Genomic DNA, 16056 nt, shown 5'->3' with positions numbered 1-16056 from the left:
GCAAGACACCGACGGTGGCAGTGCCAATTATAGAGATTCAGTCCTGACACAAAGCAAAGCCCAAACCTATGAGAGCATTACGACTAGAAGGTAACTGGAATACAGATGACTTAGGTAGATGCCGAGTCAATCGCCATGTCTTCATCGGTAGGCTTCTCTGCCTCTCCATTGCCAATCACGAGCGGCTCTGAATCGGACGCAGGAGCGCGGCTATCTACATCCATCTTTGCGCTCGAACCCTTGGACAGTATTCTCACTGCAGTGGTGTGTCCAGTGGGACCTGCCCCGTGAGTGAGCGTACTGCTCGAGTTCATGATACCCGCCCCAACTGGGTATTTACGGCCCCTAGTCCCATTGACCTCGCTTGCGCTATCCGCATCTTTGTTACTAGCATGATTCCTTCGACCACCTTCACCTTCGTCATCAGAGTCAGAAATTTCTCCATCGTTTTGTCTCCGACTGTCAAGTAGTCGACGAGGCCTTCGCGTGTCTGGGGGGATGAGGTCCTCTTCCTCGTTCGGCTCATCCATGACTTGATCGATTGGGAGCGATGGAATATCTGTAACATGAATCTGAGCAACTTGGTAGATATCAGTAAGTTTTTCTGTCTCCTACCGGACATTTGGACGCTGGGCGGCCCACCCATGTGCCGAAGGTTCTCCATAACGATCCTTTTAACGCGATTGAGGTAGGCTGGGCCATTAAGATCATCCGCGTTGGAGGACTTGACGTCAAGTTGATAACCTGGTCCAAAGTATTCATAGTATTCATTGACTGGGATATCTGAAAGAACATAAGAATCAATGTACATGTACATCATCCTTCGAACTCACCGGATCCAAGTTCAACCCCAGCAGCTAAACCAGTCTCGTACGCCCAAGCTCGGCTCACGTTACGCATCGTATACCCACCACCTCCAAGCAATAATAGTGGCTTATTGAAGGACTTGACGAATTTCACGCAATTTGCATGCCCTTTATGCCACCAGTTATTGCATGATTTGGAGAGAATAAAAATACCGCACCTCGCATGGATAAATTGAGGCATCCCAGTTTATCTCCCGATAGTGAGTCCGTCCCACATTGGAGAACGATTGCGGATGGATCATACGTCTCCATGACTTGTTGAATCACCTGCTCTCGAAATATTAGTTGAACTCGAGTACAAAGGTGGTTTAATGACTCGCCGGTTCGAAGACGGACTTGTAATTATCGTCGGAAATACCATCGCGTAGAGGGAAGTTAAGCGAATAGTACTTTCCTTTCATCACCCCAACATCCTACTGGTATGTTAGACGTGTAATGTGGCGATATGTTCGGCTGCAGTAATCTTACACGTAACTCCCCTGTTCCAGGAAAGTATTCTCCGTATTTATGGAAGCTGACGGTCATGACTCGATCGGTTGTATAGAAGGCCTCCTCTACGCCATCGCCATGATGAACATCTATGTCAATGTAGAGCACCCGTTGATGATAGCTGAGAACTGTTGATGTGACTATCCGGAAAATTCGAGGGACAAACGTACCGCAGTAGTTCTAGGATACCGAGGACGATATCTGAGGAATAAAATATAGCAATTTGTGGCATGAAATGTAGGGTATACTGACCGTTCACATAACAAAAGCCACTGGCTTCACTTTTTTTCGCATGGTGAAGTCCTCCCGCCCAATTGATCGCAATATCACATTTATCCCTCGAGAGCCTCGCAGCGCCCTCTTGATGAGATATTGTATAAGAGGTTTGATGTATGAACATTAACCGACTCACCCATTGAACCTCCAGCAGATATTGAGCAATAGTCAAATAGCCCTTCAAAGACAGGACAGTCGTCACCAACATTATCTGTTGACAAACTAGCCAGTCGGATGAAGCAATACACATAACAAACAGAACACTGACATTTGTGTTGTTCTCTTACGAACGAGTTCATGTTGCTCGGGGTGATGCGAGCAAGGAATTCAACATATTCGTCAGAGTGGAACTGCGTCATCTCCCTTTTTGTAGCTGGTTTTGCTCGCTGAGGAGGGAAACGATGCCTGAGTGACGTGTATCAAGCTAAGTAAGCAGAGACGGAACGGACGAAAATCTCCATCTTTTTGTACAAGCCATAATTCATCACCAGAGAATGGCACATCCGTATCCTGGTTGGTTTCATTCTACGAGTACTGAGATTAGGATTCTGAGATGCTATAGGGAGGGTTAGACGACTCACGGATGACCAGGTCCATAGTGAAAGCCCCCGATGTCGGAATCGAAGAAGTAACACTACAGGTGTAGGGTCGAACACAAATTGCGTTGAGCCGGAATCAATTCAGGACGTACAACACGTTTCTTTTGTTCGCCATCTATCGGCTGCATCAGAGGTTGGTCGTTTCCTAGCATCAAGAGAGCAAACTGTGAATGAATGAACGCGAATGACGAGACCCGTGAAACAGCTTGCGCGCGAAGTATAGACACAGCCACAGTAGCTCGTTTGCTCATGATCGATTGAAGGTACCTCTAATTTAAATATACGATTTCTTGTAAGTAACTATGTAACTTCGCAAAGAGAAGCATCCAAACGTTATATTAGTAGTATATAGTAATACAACCAAAGGTACAACAGGAGAGTTCATATTCTTGCTTTACTGAGCGGAGCGTCGCGACCTACGGTTGAAGGGGTAAGGAATTTTGAGATGGCAGAAAGGAACATCGAGTAAGAACTAATGACCTTGGTGGACAAGGGTCGACGGAGCAAACCCAAACTCTTCGGAAAGCGTGATACCCTGAGTATATAAATCAGAGAGGAGACTAAGGAGATATCCGGAGGACATGCCATTTCTCCCGCTATCACTCGGACCTGAGAAGAGAGATAAGCATATCGTCAGTTTGTCAGTCCCTCAGCGTGAACGGAAAGTCTTCACCATAGACCAGTGATGGACGCAATGAAGACTGGCGAACCACAGCTAAAACGTTTCGGAGGAGGCGGTGTGTCAGAAACTGTCTGCAGAGCGAAAGGTAACATGGGGTCCCACCTCTCTTCCCAGTGAGCTTCGCATTTGGTGATCGTATGGCGTGATAGCATGCAATAAGAGGGGTGCATTCCAATGAGTGATATTTGGTAAATCTCCGAGGCTCTGTATCGTCTCTGTCAAAAGCTCTCGGGCGGCGGTCCTATTAGTTTCCATTGGAGAGTTCCGTGTACGACTTCGGTCATAGTCTAAAGTATAAGAGTGGGAAGACTGGGAGTTGACGACCTGAATCAAGGCCCTATAATGATCATTGGCATGCCTCAGATGTTTTCCTATAACAAACGGCTCAGTCACACCCTGAAACATAACTCAAGATATCAGCACACACCAATTGTAGAGCCCGGAAGATATTGAGAGTTCACGGAGAGTTGTTCGTCGGAGGTAAGGAATTGGTCAATAACGTCCACCGCCTGCTGCAATATCGTCTGGCCTACAAGCACCTGTTCCTTCATATATTCCATACCCTCTGCAGAATTCCTGTTTAGCTGATTGGCGACGAGTAGTCCGTCTGAAAAGCCTTGAGACTGAGTATTTGTGGGGTGAGGATCTAGTGACATGGATGACCTCGGGAAGCTTCTGACGACAATATGACACAAACTGCGGTGGGATCCAGCCGTCTTTTATTTTCAGGAAATGCGTTCACGAGGTAGAAACGAGGAGATGCGTGGTATAGAAAACAGGTAAAGATACACGTTCTGTACTGTATGTCGACCCCTCTCGAATTTCGCAGAGGCCACGGGAGAATTGCCCAGCGCACTCAACGGAGGTCTATAATTCTTCCGTCTAGCAGAGGCTTGCCTATACCGCACTACTTCCGCAATGTGGTGGGTGAGAGACAGGAAGTCCACAGAATGAATCGGAATCCGTCATCGTCCCTCTGATATAAGTTCGAGAAGAAATAAAAAGTCGCCTTCGTCTCGAAAGTCCGGCTTATATAATCGCCCCCTCACTTCTATCCATAAAACTCATGCTTTCATCCGTTTTCAAGAAAGCGGGCTCTCGAGCTCTTGCTTCTCGTCATGCGAGTGTTCCACTACTGTGTTCGAGTGTATTCGGGTCTTCTCATTTCCCTCCGTTCTATTAGGCTGGTCAGAGACGTTCCTTGTCCATTCATGAGTATCAATCCGTCAAGTTACTCAACTCAGTCAGGATGGTCACCCGATTTTCGCGTCTTTTGACTGACCATCGTATTCGCAGTATGGAATACCAACCCCGAAGAGCGTTCCTGCAATGTCTGCAGAAGAGGCCTATAACGTAGCAAAAGAGTTTGGTGAAGCCGGCTACCTCCGTCATCCCGGATTTGACTCACCTCACATTCAAAGGCCACAACCGACTCGTTATCAAAGCGCAAGTACTCGCCGGTGGACGTGGAAAAGGAAAGTTTGACAATGGGCTCCAGGGTGGTGTGCATATGGTCGATTCGTACGTGTCTTCACCAGTGTGCGCTAGCGACACGCCTAACCTGTACCGTTTCAAGGGCTGAACAAGCTAAGGAGCTTGCTTCCAAGATGATTGGTTCCAAACTCATCACTAAGCAAACTGGTGCAGGAGGACGTCTTTGCAATGCCGTATGCTCCGCATTGTTCTGGTAACAGTATGTTTGACTGTTCGCCCACCTAGGTCATGCTCGCAGAGCGTCGTGAACCGGCTCATGAGTACTACGTTGCCGTTCTCAATGACCGTACTTCACGAGGCGTTGTCCTTGTTACTTCCAACCAGGGTGGTATGAACATTGAAGAAGTTGCCGCAAAGGACCCTTCGGCCATAATCACGACGCCAATCAGCTACACGCATGGACTCTCGAAAGAAAAGGCTTTGGAGGTAGCGAAAAAGCTGGGTTTCAGGGATACAACTGCTCAAGGCGAAGCTGCTGACATTTTTATAAACCTTTACCGCATCTTCAAAGAAAAGGATGCTACTCAAATTGAGATCAACCCGATGGCAGAAACCAAGGATGGCAAGGTTCTTTGGTATGTCTGAACAGAGACCACTTTTTGAACCGATTGGCTGAATGCCCCCTCAGCATGGATGCCAAGTTTGGGTTTGATGAGAATGCCGAATTCCGCCAACAGGATGTCTTCGCGTTGCGCGATATCAGCCAGGAGGAGCCTTCAGAAGTTGAGGCACAGAAAGCGAATCTCAACTTCATCAAATTGGAAGGGAGCATTGGATGTTTGGTGAACGGTGCTGGTCTTGCCATGGCTACCATGGACGTTCTTGCGCTACATGGGGGTAACCCTGCAAACTTCCTCGATGTTGGAGGGTAAGCATTGTTTTTTACAATCATAGCCAACTAATGCATGCATGTCCAGAGGTGCCACACCTGAGACTGTGAAAAAGGCGTTCGAAATCCTTCTGTCTGACCCCAAAGTGAAGAGCATCTTCATCAACATCTTCGGAGGTCGGTCGCCCCAATCTGACATTAGACGGTTATTCAATGCACTTTTAACAGGAATAATGCGCTGTGATTATATTGCGGAAGGTGTCATCAAGGCAACAAGGGAACTCAATCTTTCAATACCTCTGGTTGTCCGTTTGAAAGGAACGAAAGAACAAGAGGCCAAAGAGTATTATCATCCTTCATTTGCAATTACCACCGATGTACTGACTTTATTGTAGCATGATCAGAGAATCTGGCTTGAAGATCATAGCTTTCGATGATTTGGACGAAGCGGCTGAGCGGGCCGTTTCACTGGCAATTTAGACCTTGAGTGCATTACTCACACTCAATCCCAGTAAATTATGATGAACTCGGAGAATGGAAAATGCGTTGAACAACGAATCAAACAACAGTGAGCTATGTAAGATACTAAGCAGCATGAGACAAACAGGGATTCGAGAAGGGCAGGTAGAGAGACAAGAAAGAACCGGTTGGACACGTTCACCATGTTGGTCTAACGCCGCCAAATGAAGGGGCACCAGCCATGGTAGGGTACGATTGGGTAGGGGGTGGCGGATGGTGAGCCGTTGAAGGGTGATGTTGGGGTATTGAGGGGTGATGATGGTTCTCATTTCTCATGGGTGGTCGACCAGGATGGGCGGGCATCATAACTGGACTTCCAGTATACATGGGCATTGCGGACACAGACCCTGCATGCGGCATTACGGGACTTATGATCGATCCATTACCGCGGCCGCGGTTGACGTGTCCACCTTGCTGAGGTCCTGATGTGGAGTTCTGCATATTTGGTGGCATGCCATATAATGGTTGAGGGGCTGGAGAAGGATACATTGGTGGAGGATACGAGACAGAAGGTCTCATCATAGCACCAGGGGGTTGACCTCCAGCATTAGGTACGGGCATCCAAACTGGACTGAAGAGTGGCGTATGTCCATTAACAGGCATCCGGGTGGGCACTGGACTTCCATTCATTGGGTGTGGAAATAAGACGGGTGCAGGCGAGTGACTCATAAGCGGAGAATGGTGATAGGGATAGGCCGAGCGCATATTCTGTGCAGAAGGACTGGGAACAGAGTAGTTAAATCCTTGAGGGGGCCTGGCTACTGGCGCAGAAGTTGAAGGGGGGGATATAGTGGGCCGGTGAGAGTTGATGTTTAACGAAGAGGTAGGGACTTGTTGAAAAGCTTTTGTTACATCGTGAAGAGACATACGCGAAGGAGCCATTGACATTGTAGGTGGAGGGGTTTCCCCGTCCTCTGACTTGACATCCAATAGAGTGAAAGGTAACGCAGTCAAATCGTCTGCTATCCCTTCCAATGAGTTCACAGGATGGAGCGCGGATTTATTTGAAGCTTGCGACCAGACAGCTTTCAGATGTTCAGGATCTGGTGCTCGTACAGGAGAGTCTTTCAAAGGCAGAGACAACGATGACCTTGACCAGGTGGGTCCGTGGTGCGATGGGGGAGTGATAGGCACACGGTCGGGCTAGAATCCTTCAGTCAGACTAGGAAAAGACTCCGGTAACAATAACTCACAGAGTCCTCTGAACTTTTACTATCCGACTTGGCACTGTTAACCAGGGCTGGGAGGTTGTACTTGACTTGGTTCGGAGAGGCAGAAGGAGACAACCGCTTCATGTCAATTGAGGGGATTTTACTTCCAATGGAGGAAACAGTCGCGACTCCGCTCACGGTCGAACAGTCTGTTTCAACTTCCTCTACAGCATGGGACATGCCGGCATCATTGGCAAAGAAACTGACAGCGGGCTTAGACTTGGAATCAACTTCCACTATCTGCGAGTCACGATAGAAGGCCACTCCGGAACCAACAGGCATTTTTGGCTGCGACCTTGTCCTCGAGCTACCGGCACCCACGTTTTCTTTAAAGGTTTCTTCCTTTGTTGTTTCAAGTGAAACACCCACGATGGACACTTCCGAAGGAACTGGAGGTGGTGAACGACTAGTCGTGTCTAGCGTCGACGCAGTAGAAGCATCCGCCGAGCGTTTCCTCCATGTCGAAGCCTCGTCAGCGACTGTGGGCTTCCCAAAGGCCCCTGGGGCGGGCGTTCTGAGAGAAGTACGGGGACGCGCACCATTGTTGTTCGCAAACGGTGATGACAGACCCTTTGGAAGATAAACTCGGTACTTGGGTCTTCCCTTGAATTTCGAAATAAAATCTCTCCGGAACAGTACTTCGTTTAACGAGAGGTCTTTCCGATTCATGCCTCTCACAGGAGGTGTGAATGATAACAATTCCTGCCATCTCGTGTCTCTGTCAAATTTACTGAACAGATGTAATTGCCGTCTCTCAATTGGCGTTGATGGCACGTTTAATATCCTTGGCAGCCTCACCTGGAACTGGTTCCAGGCGGGTTCTGGAGAACGAGGTGGTTCTGTGGACGTTAGAAGGAAATTCTCCGTAGGTCCAGGATCGAGCGCATAAGGTCGGGAGAATTGCGCTACCTGAAGGTCCTTCGTTGACATCGAATGACCGGGTAACGCTACAGTACGCTTAGCGAATGCATCCGTCTCTGCATGTAAAATGTGCTCTTTTTCACCAGCTTGAATGCCATCCAGTGCTTCCTTAACCCTCGACATCGCATTATCCAACGCAGACATTGTTGCCTCTTTGTAAGCATGTCGTTGGTAGCGAGTAGGATAAGGCAGAGAAGTGGAGGGATGCTCAAGCGTCGTCTCCTTGATTTCCCTTGCGAAAGGATGTGTCAAGATGGGGGCCTCGACCTCTGCCGTGGAAAGTGTTGGTGGTGAATCATATGAACTGGCTGACGACTGCTTCCCAGGTTCCTCTGCCTTGTCCTTCATTCTCCAGGCCTTGCCATCAGACAGCTTCGTAGATCCTGGTGAGGTCGTCAAGGTGTCTTCCTCAAAGAAATCGCTAGCAACAGGTCTGCGCGGGATTTCGGTCGACTCCATTATTGGCGAATTTTTCATGTCCTCCGGTTGTTCCACTCCCACGAATCTGCCCAGCTCAGAGTAGTCGACAATTTCCAACTCGACATCGGGATCATCTGCCAGTGACTGTGCATGGTCCAAAGCGGATGGTAGCTGGGAGGCAAATGAAGCATTACGAGAATGAGTCACGGGTGGTGTATGGTGCAAAGGCCTCTTCCGCCAGGATTCCACTGACGTCGTGGAGGGTACATCCGACGCAACAGGGATGGCACCGGCTAAACGCGAGAATGAACCACGCCTTGAGTAACCTGGCTGGTCTCGTGAAGGCACGCTTCTAAAAGATTGAGGTGGAATGGGCTTTTCCGTACCGGAACGCATATTCTCCTCCTTTGCTTCTGTAATGAATTCCTCGATAATCTGAACTGCCGTATCATTCTATGGTAATGTAAGGATAAGGCTATGATGATGATGATATAATTCCAGAAAAGGAATCGTACCTGTGTGTGCATTCCAGACGAGTCCCGTGTCTTCTCAGCCAAACGTTGTTCTAGCTCTATAGCTTTCAGCCTCGCCCGTTCCTTTTCACGTTCTCTTTCCTCTTCTTCCTGCTGTCGTCTTTGTTTGGCCCGAGCGGCAGCATTATGCATCAGGTCTTTCTTTACATCCTCCAATTCGGCGGCTGTCATATGTAACATCGTGGGATCAGCAATTGGCGATAAAGTTGCAGGAGCTGCTGCAGATGCATGAGATAGCGAGGGCGATTGCGACGACGGTCTAGCTGACGCAGGGCCAGACGATGTTGGAGGATGACCGGAATGAGTACTGTAGCGAGATTCACGGGAGGATGCGCGTCGATCATTTCCATCAAACGAAGATGAAGCAAAATCTGTGAGAGAAGGATGAGACAAGTGAGGGGGCAACTGTCGACTGGCATCCTTTGAATCACGCGTAGCGTAGGAAGGAACTGGTGGTGGCCCCATAACCGACTGCTGTCGACCCCGATGTTCCCCATCCAATGTCCTTGAAGATATTGATGAGGACAAAGGGAGATTGGTTGAACCTGGACGTGGGCTGGCCGGAGAATGTTGAGCTTCTCGACGCTTTTCTGCCGAAGCCTGACTCGCGCTATATCCCCGACCATGAATATATCCGTCACTACCAGATAGCTTTTGTAGAACCTGTACGCCTTGGATTCCAGATGTATGAGCAGATGATGTTCGAGGGACGTGGGGTTCGGTTGTGGACTGGTCGGGTTGATGTACACGCTTGAACTGGGACGGTCGAGTATTGCTGTATGGCTCTAACCGATTGGATCTCTCATTGAACAAAACCTTTGAAAATTCTGACTGAGTTGTCAAAGCTGGTAAGCGAGTAAAAGTCTCTGATGTTGTGGCTGCCGAACTTGATGATAGTCCCGTCCGCGGCCAACTGCGGTCGAAATCATCTACAAAACGCTCCTCTTTGCTCACGGGCTCATTGGAGATCTCGACGGACCTGTCTTCCCTTTCCACGCCCAAGACCGAAGTGGTAGGTGGAGTAAGCTCTTCACTAGGTGGGGTGTGGGTGTGGTTCGTGTCGACATTATACTGGCGACCGTCTCCAAATTCGATAACACCGTCAAGAAAATTGTCGTCGTCTTCTTCCATCTAGCACCGATTGGAATGAATGGTGTTGCTGTGAACTGACTAGAAGTTTGCGCACCTCATCCCAATGATGTGCATTTGGATCCAGATGCACACCGCGAAATGTATCGGCCTCTTCCAAGCGAGCCTGCTTACTGGCTGCTTCCAATTCCTTCATCTCAGTACTCTTTCCTAGTCGACTTGAAGTGCCTAAATTGTTGCTTAGTTGTACTCAAGTACAACAAGAGCATGGACAAACCTTGCGCAACCTCCGCAGCGGTAGGGAAGTCACTGGAAATAGCACGTGCAGCGCTCACACCTGCCTTCACGTTCCCCCATACTGGTTTGTTTGAATTCCCTCCTGATAACGTGTTACCCTTCGGGATACTAGTAGAATGGACAGCGGAACGTGGTTGAGGCTGGATGACCTTGCCGCCAAGGAGGAGTTGTGGCGCTACCGACGCTAAATTGTTTGCTGCCGTTGTAGAACTGGTTTGTGCAGGATTTTTGGTACCATTGGGTGTTGTTGAATTTGAATTGGGCGCCGCTGGGGGTGTAACAGAGGAGGGTCGAGACCAACCAGGCCCTGGACTGGAGGACGACTGAGGGTTTGCAGTGAGCTTGGTGGTGATCAGGCGAGGGTGAGAAGTAGAAGGAGTAATGTTGGGCCTGGCTGCAATCCGAAAAGATACATGAGAATGGATGGAACGGAACATAGATTTGTGTACTCACAAGTTGAAAGTCCTGTCTTTAATGAACTAGTAGACGAGGCCGTAGGAAGGGTGTTGGATGTTTTCTCGAGAAATTTCTTGTTGATATTGACCGCGCTGAACCGTTTAGGCTGCGTTACCGTAGAACCTGAGCCCAGGTGAATAAAAGTTGGCTTTGTATGCAGAGGAACAGAGGAATCAACTGTCGGTCCAGTAGAACCCGTAGCCAAGTTTGTCGAACTTGTAGTGTTATTCGAACTCGTATTTCCCTTCTCTGTTTCTTCATGCGTGCTTCTAGACGATGCAACTGTTGAAGGCGCAGTGGTGTTCTGAATTTGAGCTCCTTCATTCGTCAAATCGACGACATTGCTAAGAACCGCCACTTGTCCCTGTCCCTCCCTTCCCACAGATATTTCTGACGAGACCGTAACTCCATTGTCGTTATTAGCCATAGACGCGTCAGAAGACGCCTGCTTTCTCTCGTTTTGCCTGGTGGATACGATCTAGCAAGACAGGACTTAAGTGAGGGAGTATAAAAGGTACAACAGTTAGCTTTTGCACGAGATTGAGCTGAGTAGAGAACAGGCATACCTGGGGCGTACGTTACCGCCAGAATACTAGAATGTCGAGCGTAAAGTTGCCCACAACTCGGTGGTCGACGGTCTCTGTCCGGTCCAGTTCTACCAGCAAAGGGAAAAATGTATAGCATTACATAATATACAGTCAAAGCATCTCCGCCATTTCCGCCTCCCGCTTGTTTAGTCGGTCAACTTCTGCATCTAGTGCCACATTCGCCATTTCTATTTGCAAGATCCCTGAAATGAGCTCAGTCCATCTCGTCTCTAATGAAGTCAATTGTGACCCAAGTTTCGTCTGTCAAACTCAATGTCAAATAACTAGCGGAATTGAGAATGGCAGCCTTCCTACTTGAGTGTTCTTGCGCTCTCGGTTAACGTCCGTCGTAAGCTGCGTCAAATCTTCAAGTGTCTTTTCAATATTTTTAGCAGTCTCTTCAAGGAGGTAATTTTGTATCCTCCATGCATTGGATCCATAGTTTTGCAGGAGGGTCAAGTTGGTTTGTCTGGGAAATTGTCAAGACGGACAGGTCTTGGAGAATAATACATAGGACGCACCGTATTCGTTGGTGTTCCAATTGTGCCCTCGCATTATTCAGTGCAGCTGCCCACTCCCCTTCAGCCGCGGGGTTTGATATGGGAGCAGGCAATTGATACCTGACGGTGTCTAAAGGGGGAAACGGTTGGTGCGCTTCCACACGCTCTAATTCGGCTTTCAGAAGAGGGTTGTTCTGAAGAGATGTGGTTGTAATGGTTTCATCGAGGTCGTAAATGGAAATTACACTGACTGCAAAGAGCTCGAATGGAGGAGGAACGCGTGGGTGTAAGGTTGAAGGTGGTTTGGGTTGACGAGCAAGTTCTTGTTCAACCTTTTGTTTGAGCTGAGGATATAATTCCAATTCTTTGTCGTAATAAGGTAGAGAGTCGAAAATCTGGACGGAATGAGACTCTGAGTCTGGCATTTGGCGCGTGGTTGGTGTGTGAGAGAGATCTAGAGGGCGGCTATATCCGACATCTGGCTGGAGTGAACGCCCATGCTCTCGAGGGCAATAATCCACAACTTGCGTCGAGCAAGTGCATATCGCTCTGCTCACTATCTTTACTCCTCTTCTCGCCGAAAAGGTATCCGTCCCCTTGAAGAAATAAGCGATCCTACTCATTCTCATTTCCTTCTAGCTTCGACATCTCCCTTCACTGAGCCGACATCTCCCAATCCAAGTCTCACGAAATATGCTGAGACTACAGAAGCTCTTCATACATACGGGTCATATCTCACTCAATGTCTCCCCAAGTTCATTCAACAATTCTCAGTAGTCAAGGACGAACTGACGCTCTACGTTGGTCCTTCGGCGGTCCTTCCCGTACTGCAGTTTCTCCGAGACCACTCACAATGCCAATTCAAGAGCATCATGGATATAAGCGGCGTGGATTTCCCGGAAAGAGAAAAGCGTTTTGAAGTAGTCTATCATCTGTTGAGCGTGCAGCACGCAGGGAGGATCAGAGTTAAGACCTACGCCGGAGAGGGCGATCACGTTCCGAGTTCTGTCGAATTATTCAAGGGAGCTGACTGGTGCGTGTTCTTTTGAAATCATGGTTTCTTTGTATCTCATGAACGAACCGATAGGTATGAACGTGAAGCATGGGACTTGTTCGGGATATTATTCAGTGGGCACCCTGATCTGTACGTTACCCTTTTCCTACATGAACCTTCTCTTCATCGCTAATATGACTGTAGTCGCCGTATCCTGACTGATTATGGTACGCTTATTGTTTCAAATACTGTTGCGATAACTGAGTGTGGTACAGGTTTCGAAGGACACCCATTGCGAAAAGATTTTCCGCTTACAGTGAGTATTGTATGTTGTTTCCCAAACCTCTAGTAATTATGCAATCATAGGGATACACGGAAGTTCGTTATGATGAGGAGCGGAAGCGTGTCGTTTACGAGCCTCTACAGCTCTCGCAAGCATTCCGGTAAGTCCATGTCATTTGCTTTTCCAATTTCACTCACGCGGTCTCACCAGTAACTTTGAATCACTCTCCCCATGGGAGCAAATCGGCGAAGGAACTGCGCCTATTAGACCTGATAATCTCAAGCCGTTGCCACCTCCCAAGCCGGAGGAGCCCAAAAAATAAATACATATAGTGTTCTGGCTTAGAAAGTTCCGTTTACTCATTTAATTTCTCCGACATCTCCGCGGTAAGAAGAGTCCCAGAATACTTAAGTTGAGCGTAACGACACTGAAAGGAACCAGAAAAAAATTGCGTCCTGAACTGTTCATAGATCATACAAATAGTCATGAACCTTCAGCTTTACTCTGTTCTTCCTCTTTGAGTTCCTTCTCTTCCGCTTCTGTTGCTAACTCAGCCCCAATCGTAGACTTAGCCCAACCCATTCTGGAAACCACATATTCCTGTGCAACAACCTCTACTCCGACACGCAGAGACTCCGCAACAAGATCCTCGACCCAATCATAATCATCCCATATCGCCAACCAGGCACCTGGAGCAGCCTGCGTGATCGTCAAATGGATTAAATTGTGTGATGGGTCCGAAAGATAGATAAGGAACTGAAGGTGTTGTTGTTTCGCTTGTACGGGAGGAGCCGAGGATTGAACATCTATTGCTGTGTCAGATGCAGCAGGTATTATGTACGAAGATAGGAATGGCTGGACATGCAGAAAGACATGAGAATATGAAGTCGGTGACTGTGCAGAAGACTGCGGGACAGGTTCTGCACGCTTGGTCTTGATGAGTTCGTCCAAATTGGCCTAATATAATGTTTCAGGATCGAGACGTGTCTTATCCAGGACTGTGACTGACCTGAGCGAGTTTAACAGCAGCCTCATATCCTTCAACGGCATTGAGATCTCTCGCAACAGTATTGCCTTCGTCTTTCGGCTGGGACGGCTGGCCTCGGTTGACGACAAGATCTCCGCCCTCAACTTGTTCCATGACCTATATATCATTATTCAGGACAGAGTTGCTAGACCTGCGCGAGAGCTCAACCTACACGAGCCATGGATCGGTAGACAAGACTTTCGACACCATCATAGCCTTTCATGTTATGAATTAACCACACTTGAATTACTTCGTGCTCTGCAATTGGAGGGGCCACAACGTTGAGAATGTCCGTCAATGTAGACAGGCCGACCCGTTTGAAATCTTGACCTGAATTCATGTTTCAGATTGGATGGGTATCGAACGAATCAATGATTCTACTCACCAAGCTTATCGATTTTTGCATTCTTCGCATATTCTATCATTCCCTCTCCCCACTTCTTGGCGTGTTCATTATTCGGAAGATTCTTGACCTGCTCATCGACAACACTTCGCGCTTGTTGCAAGGCAACCGAAGCCGTATTCCAAACAGATCCCCACCCCCACGCTCCACCCGTCGATGGAGCAGGAGCACCTGAAGTCGAGCTATTGGACTTGGAGGAAGCGGGGGGTGTAGCTGCCCTTGCTGCTGTGGAAGTACCTAGAGATGATGTGCCAAGTTTGACACGTTCGGTACTTTTTCTCAACGTAGGAGTCCCTGCTCTTGATAATGGACGTTCAATTTGTGCAGTATGCTTGGTGGGCTCGGCACTCTTCTGGGTAATCTCGTCGATGAAAGCGAGGACTTCTGCCTCGCCTTCATTGCTGGTTCCAGGTGGGTTGCTGGAAGACTCCCCTTTGATATGTGTACTGTCTGGTATAGGTGTAAAGGAGTCGAGGTCGTCGAGAAGTTGTAGAGCCTCTTCTTGTTTCGTTTTCGCCTTTGACATGGTGTTGGATGAGGTTTCAAGTGCGATGTCACATGTGTGTTCAGGGTATGTTATTGCACATCAAATTCATGGTCGATATATATCCTCAGTTCACTCGTTGGCTGCTATGACCTCAAGCGACCATGCGCAACTGCGCTTCGGAGTCCGACTTGCCCACTCGGTGTGGTCAACGGGCTGTGTAATGATACTTTCGAGCTGTTTCATGTGATACTCCCGGCTCATACACCTTGTTACGTCTCTCCTTCATGGAATCTGCACTCAGAGATATCATCACTAATCCTGGCTTCCATGATTATCTCGCCATCCTCAAAGGCGCACGGAACGGATTCGTCTATGGCGTCAAAGTCAGATTCCCTCACGCCGTTGTAATGTCAATATTGTTCGGGAGGGGAGAGTGAGTAACAGCATTTACTGATCTTCTCAGTCCATTCTGAAAACACCGGCCGTGTAAAGTTGGAAATCACGACTTCGAGTTATCTATCGAGCCACGAGACAACACGCGTTCAACCTGGCGAAATTTGTGTCAGTTTATAAAACGTTGATACTGTTACAGCGCAAGGCGAACGGAGGAAAGGAGCGGAGCTTGGACACCTTCATCGCTGGGTTGTTGGGTGGTTATGTGGTATTTGGTGACCGTACAGCGGTCAATGAGCAAGTTCGATTTAAATTTCTTCCAAATACCCTTCACACATTCTTATCAATTCTCTTAGATTGTTCTTTATGTCGTCTCGCGGGTGGTAGCATCTTTCATCCCAAGGGCCGACACCCCCTATAATGCTTCACCTCAATCGCCTCGCAGTACTTCTGTTGTGAAACCCGTACCGCCAAACGCTCAATATTTCTCATGGTTTGCTGCGTTATCTTGGGGAGCCGTGATGTGGTTATTCCACAACAGAGGCGAAACCATTCAACCTGGAATGTTCAACTCTATGACGTATCTATATCGTGATTCCGACGTCTGGAAAGACTTGACAACGCTGTTCTGGCACAACAAGTAGCGATTCAATTATTCGAGTATACAAGCGGGTATCGCTGCGTAGATAACAGGTAGATGC

General features: G+C 48.3%; 8 protein-coding genes across 9 annotated transcripts; 3 read left to right on the top strand and 5 right to left on the bottom strand.

Moving 5' to 3' along the window:
- Window positions 1–15: 15 nt before the first annotated feature.
- On the bottom strand, window positions 16–2442 carry HDAC2 (Histone deacetylase 2). The gene is made up of 12 exons (XM_043147257.1): window positions 2323–2442; window positions 2213–2265; window positions 1900–2156; window positions 1768–1842; window positions 1608–1715; window positions 1526–1556; window positions 1335–1476; window positions 1187–1279; window positions 1025–1133; window positions 834–974; window positions 616–783; window positions 16–559 (listed from the first exon to the last, which is right to left on the bottom strand). Exons 3-12 carry the CDS (start codon window positions 1988–1990, stop codon window positions 111–113), a joined length of 1407 nt encoding a protein of 468 aa, XP_043015962.1. The 5' UTR covers window positions 1991–2156; window positions 2213–2265; window positions 2323–2442; the 3' UTR covers window positions 16–110.
- Window positions 2443–2545: 103 nt separating this feature from the next.
- E1B28_001337 (uncharacterized protein) lies at window positions 2546–3951 on the bottom strand. 2 transcript variants are annotated; one of them, XM_043147255.1, is made up of 7 exons: window positions 3610–3683; window positions 3340–3558; window positions 3015–3283; window positions 2904–2945; window positions 2816–2839; window positions 2711–2765; window positions 2548–2646 (listed from the first exon to the last, which is right to left on the bottom strand). In XM_043147255.1, exons 2-7 carry the CDS (start codon window positions 3470–3472, stop codon window positions 2612–2614), a joined length of 558 nt encoding a protein of 185 aa, XP_043015960.1. In that variant the 5' UTR covers window positions 3473–3558; window positions 3610–3683; the 3' UTR covers window positions 2548–2611. The 2 variants fall into 2 exon arrangements, with proteins under 2 accessions (XP_043015961.1, XP_043015960.1); XM_043147256.1 differs by having other exon boundaries at window positions 2546–2646; window positions 3340–3951.
- A 7-nt stretch (window positions 3952–3958) lies between these two features.
- On the top strand, window positions 3959–5781 carry E1B28_001336 (uncharacterized protein). The gene is made up of 10 exons (XM_043147254.1): window positions 3959–4032; window positions 4096–4155; window positions 4209–4281; window positions 4334–4433; window positions 4489–4579; window positions 4632–4981; window positions 5035–5274; window positions 5324–5412; window positions 5464–5578; window positions 5631–5781. Exons 1-10 carry the CDS (start codon window positions 3979–3981, stop codon window positions 5713–5715), a joined length of 1257 nt encoding a protein of 418 aa, XP_043015959.1. The 5' UTR covers window positions 3959–3978; the 3' UTR covers window positions 5716–5781.
- Window positions 5782–5892: 111 nt separating this feature from the next.
- Window positions 5893–11108, bottom strand: E1B28_001335 (uncharacterized protein; the record flags this gene model as incomplete). Its single annotated transcript, XM_043147253.1, has 6 exons — window positions 5893–6897; window positions 6948–8759; window positions 8822–9970; window positions 10026–10156; window positions 10206–10619; window positions 10679–11108. The coding sequence occupies 6 exons, from the start codon at window positions 11106–11108 to the stop codon at window positions 5893–5895; spliced, it is 4941 nt and encodes a 1646-aa protein (XP_043015958.1).
- A 271-nt stretch (window positions 11109–11379) lies between these two features.
- E1B28_001334 (uncharacterized protein) lies at window positions 11380–12193 on the bottom strand (the record flags this gene model as incomplete). Its single annotated transcript, XM_043147252.1, has 4 exons — window positions 11380–11529; window positions 11584–11737; window positions 11790–11962; window positions 12020–12193. The coding sequence occupies 4 exons, from the start codon at window positions 12191–12193 to the stop codon at window positions 11380–11382; spliced, it is 651 nt and encodes a 216-aa protein (XP_043015957.1).
- A 61-nt stretch (window positions 12194–12254) lies between these two features.
- Window positions 12255–13475, top strand: ALI1 (Putative NADH-ubiquinone oxidoreductase 30.4 kDa subunit, mitochondrial). The gene is made up of 7 exons (XM_043147251.1): window positions 12255–12353; window positions 12408–12801; window positions 12856–12912; window positions 12967–12989; window positions 13038–13078; window positions 13129–13205; window positions 13256–13475. Exons 1-7 carry the CDS (start codon window positions 12266–12268, stop codon window positions 13365–13367), a joined length of 792 nt encoding a protein of 263 aa, XP_043015956.1. The 5' UTR covers window positions 12255–12265; the 3' UTR covers window positions 13368–13475.
- A 53-nt stretch (window positions 13476–13528) lies between these two features.
- Window positions 13529–15032, bottom strand: E1B28_001332 (uncharacterized protein; the record flags this gene model as incomplete). The annotated part of the gene is made up of 4 exons (XM_043147250.1): window positions 14458–15032; window positions 14245–14402; window positions 14055–14189; window positions 13529–14002 (listed from the first exon to the last, which is right to left on the bottom strand). The coding sequence occupies exons 1-4, from the start codon at window positions 14999–15001 to the stop codon at window positions 13529–13531; spliced, it is 1311 nt and encodes a 436-aa protein (XP_043015955.1). The 5' UTR covers window positions 15002–15032.
- Window positions 15033–15185: 153 nt separating this feature from the next.
- E1B28_001331 (uncharacterized protein) lies at window positions 15186–15999 on the top strand (the record flags this gene model as incomplete). The annotated part of the gene is made up of 3 exons (XM_043147249.1): window positions 15186–15395; window positions 15455–15656; window positions 15712–15999. Exons 1-3 carry the CDS (start codon window positions 15247–15249, stop codon window positions 15997–15999), a joined length of 639 nt encoding a protein of 212 aa, XP_043015954.1. The 5' UTR covers window positions 15186–15246.
- Between the last annotated feature and the right edge of the window lie 57 nt (window positions 16000–16056).

Source organism: Marasmius oreades, chromosome 1 (genome assembly GCF_018924745.1).
Source record: "Marasmius oreades isolate 03SP1 chromosome 1, whole genome shotgun sequence".
In the NCBI taxonomy this organism is placed as follows: domain Eukaryota; kingdom Fungi; phylum Basidiomycota; class Agaricomycetes; order Agaricales; family Marasmiaceae; genus Marasmius; species Marasmius oreades.
Note: the sequence above shows the minus strand (reverse complement) of the source record. Positions and strands in the feature narration are given on the sequence as shown.

Excerpts from the sequence above, each read along its gene's own strand:
- HDAC2 (XM_043147257.1), bottom strand. The coding sequence starts at position 1,990 with ATGACGCAGTTCCACTCTGACGAATATGTTGAATTCCTTGCTCGCATC. Across the intron at positions 1,716-1,767 it reads ATCTGCTGGAGGTTCAATGG|AGGGCGCTGCGAGGCTCTCG; the intron begins GTGAGTCGGTTA and ends TATCTCATCAAG. Across the intron at positions 1,280-1,334 it reads CTGGAACAGGGGAGTTACGT|GATGTTGGGGTGATGAAAGG; the intron begins GTAAGATTACTG and ends ACATACCAGTAG.
- E1B28_001337 (XM_043147256.1), bottom strand. The coding sequence starts at position 3,568 with ATGTCACTAGATCCTCACCCCACAAATACTCAGTCTCAAGGCTTTTCA. Across the intron at positions 3,284-3,339 it reads TCTTCCGGGCTCTACAATTG|GAAAACATCTGAGGCATGCC; the intron begins GTGTGTGCTGAT and ends CGTTTGTTATAG. Across the intron at positions 2,647-2,710 it reads GTCGACCCTTGTCCACCAAG|GTCGCGACGCTCCGCTCAGT; the intron begins GTCATTAGTTCT and ends CTTCAACCGTAG.
- E1B28_001336 (XM_043147254.1), top strand. The coding sequence starts at position 3,979 with ATGCTTTCATCCGTTTTCAAGAAAGCGGGCTCTCGAGCTCTTGCTTCT. Across the intron at positions 4,156-4,208 it reads CCGTCAAGTTACTCAACTCA|TATGGAATACCAACCCCGAA; the intron begins GTCAGGATGGTC and ends TCGTATTCGCAG. Across the intron at positions 4,282-4,333 it reads TAACGTAGCAAAAGAGTTTG|GCCACAACCGACTCGTTATC; the intron begins GTGAAGCCGGCT and ends TCACATTCAAAG.
- ALI1 (XM_043147251.1), top strand. The coding sequence starts at position 12,266 with ATGCTCTCGAGGGCAATAATCCACAACTTGCGTCGAGCAAGTGCATAT. Across the intron at positions 12,354-12,407 it reads CTCCTCTTCTCGCCGAAAAG|CTTCGACATCTCCCTTCACT; the intron begins GTATCCGTCCCC and ends ATTTCCTTCTAG. Across the intron at positions 13,206-13,255 it reads CAGCTCTCGCAAGCATTCCG|TAACTTTGAATCACTCTCCC; the intron begins GTAAGTCCATGT and ends CGGTCTCACCAG.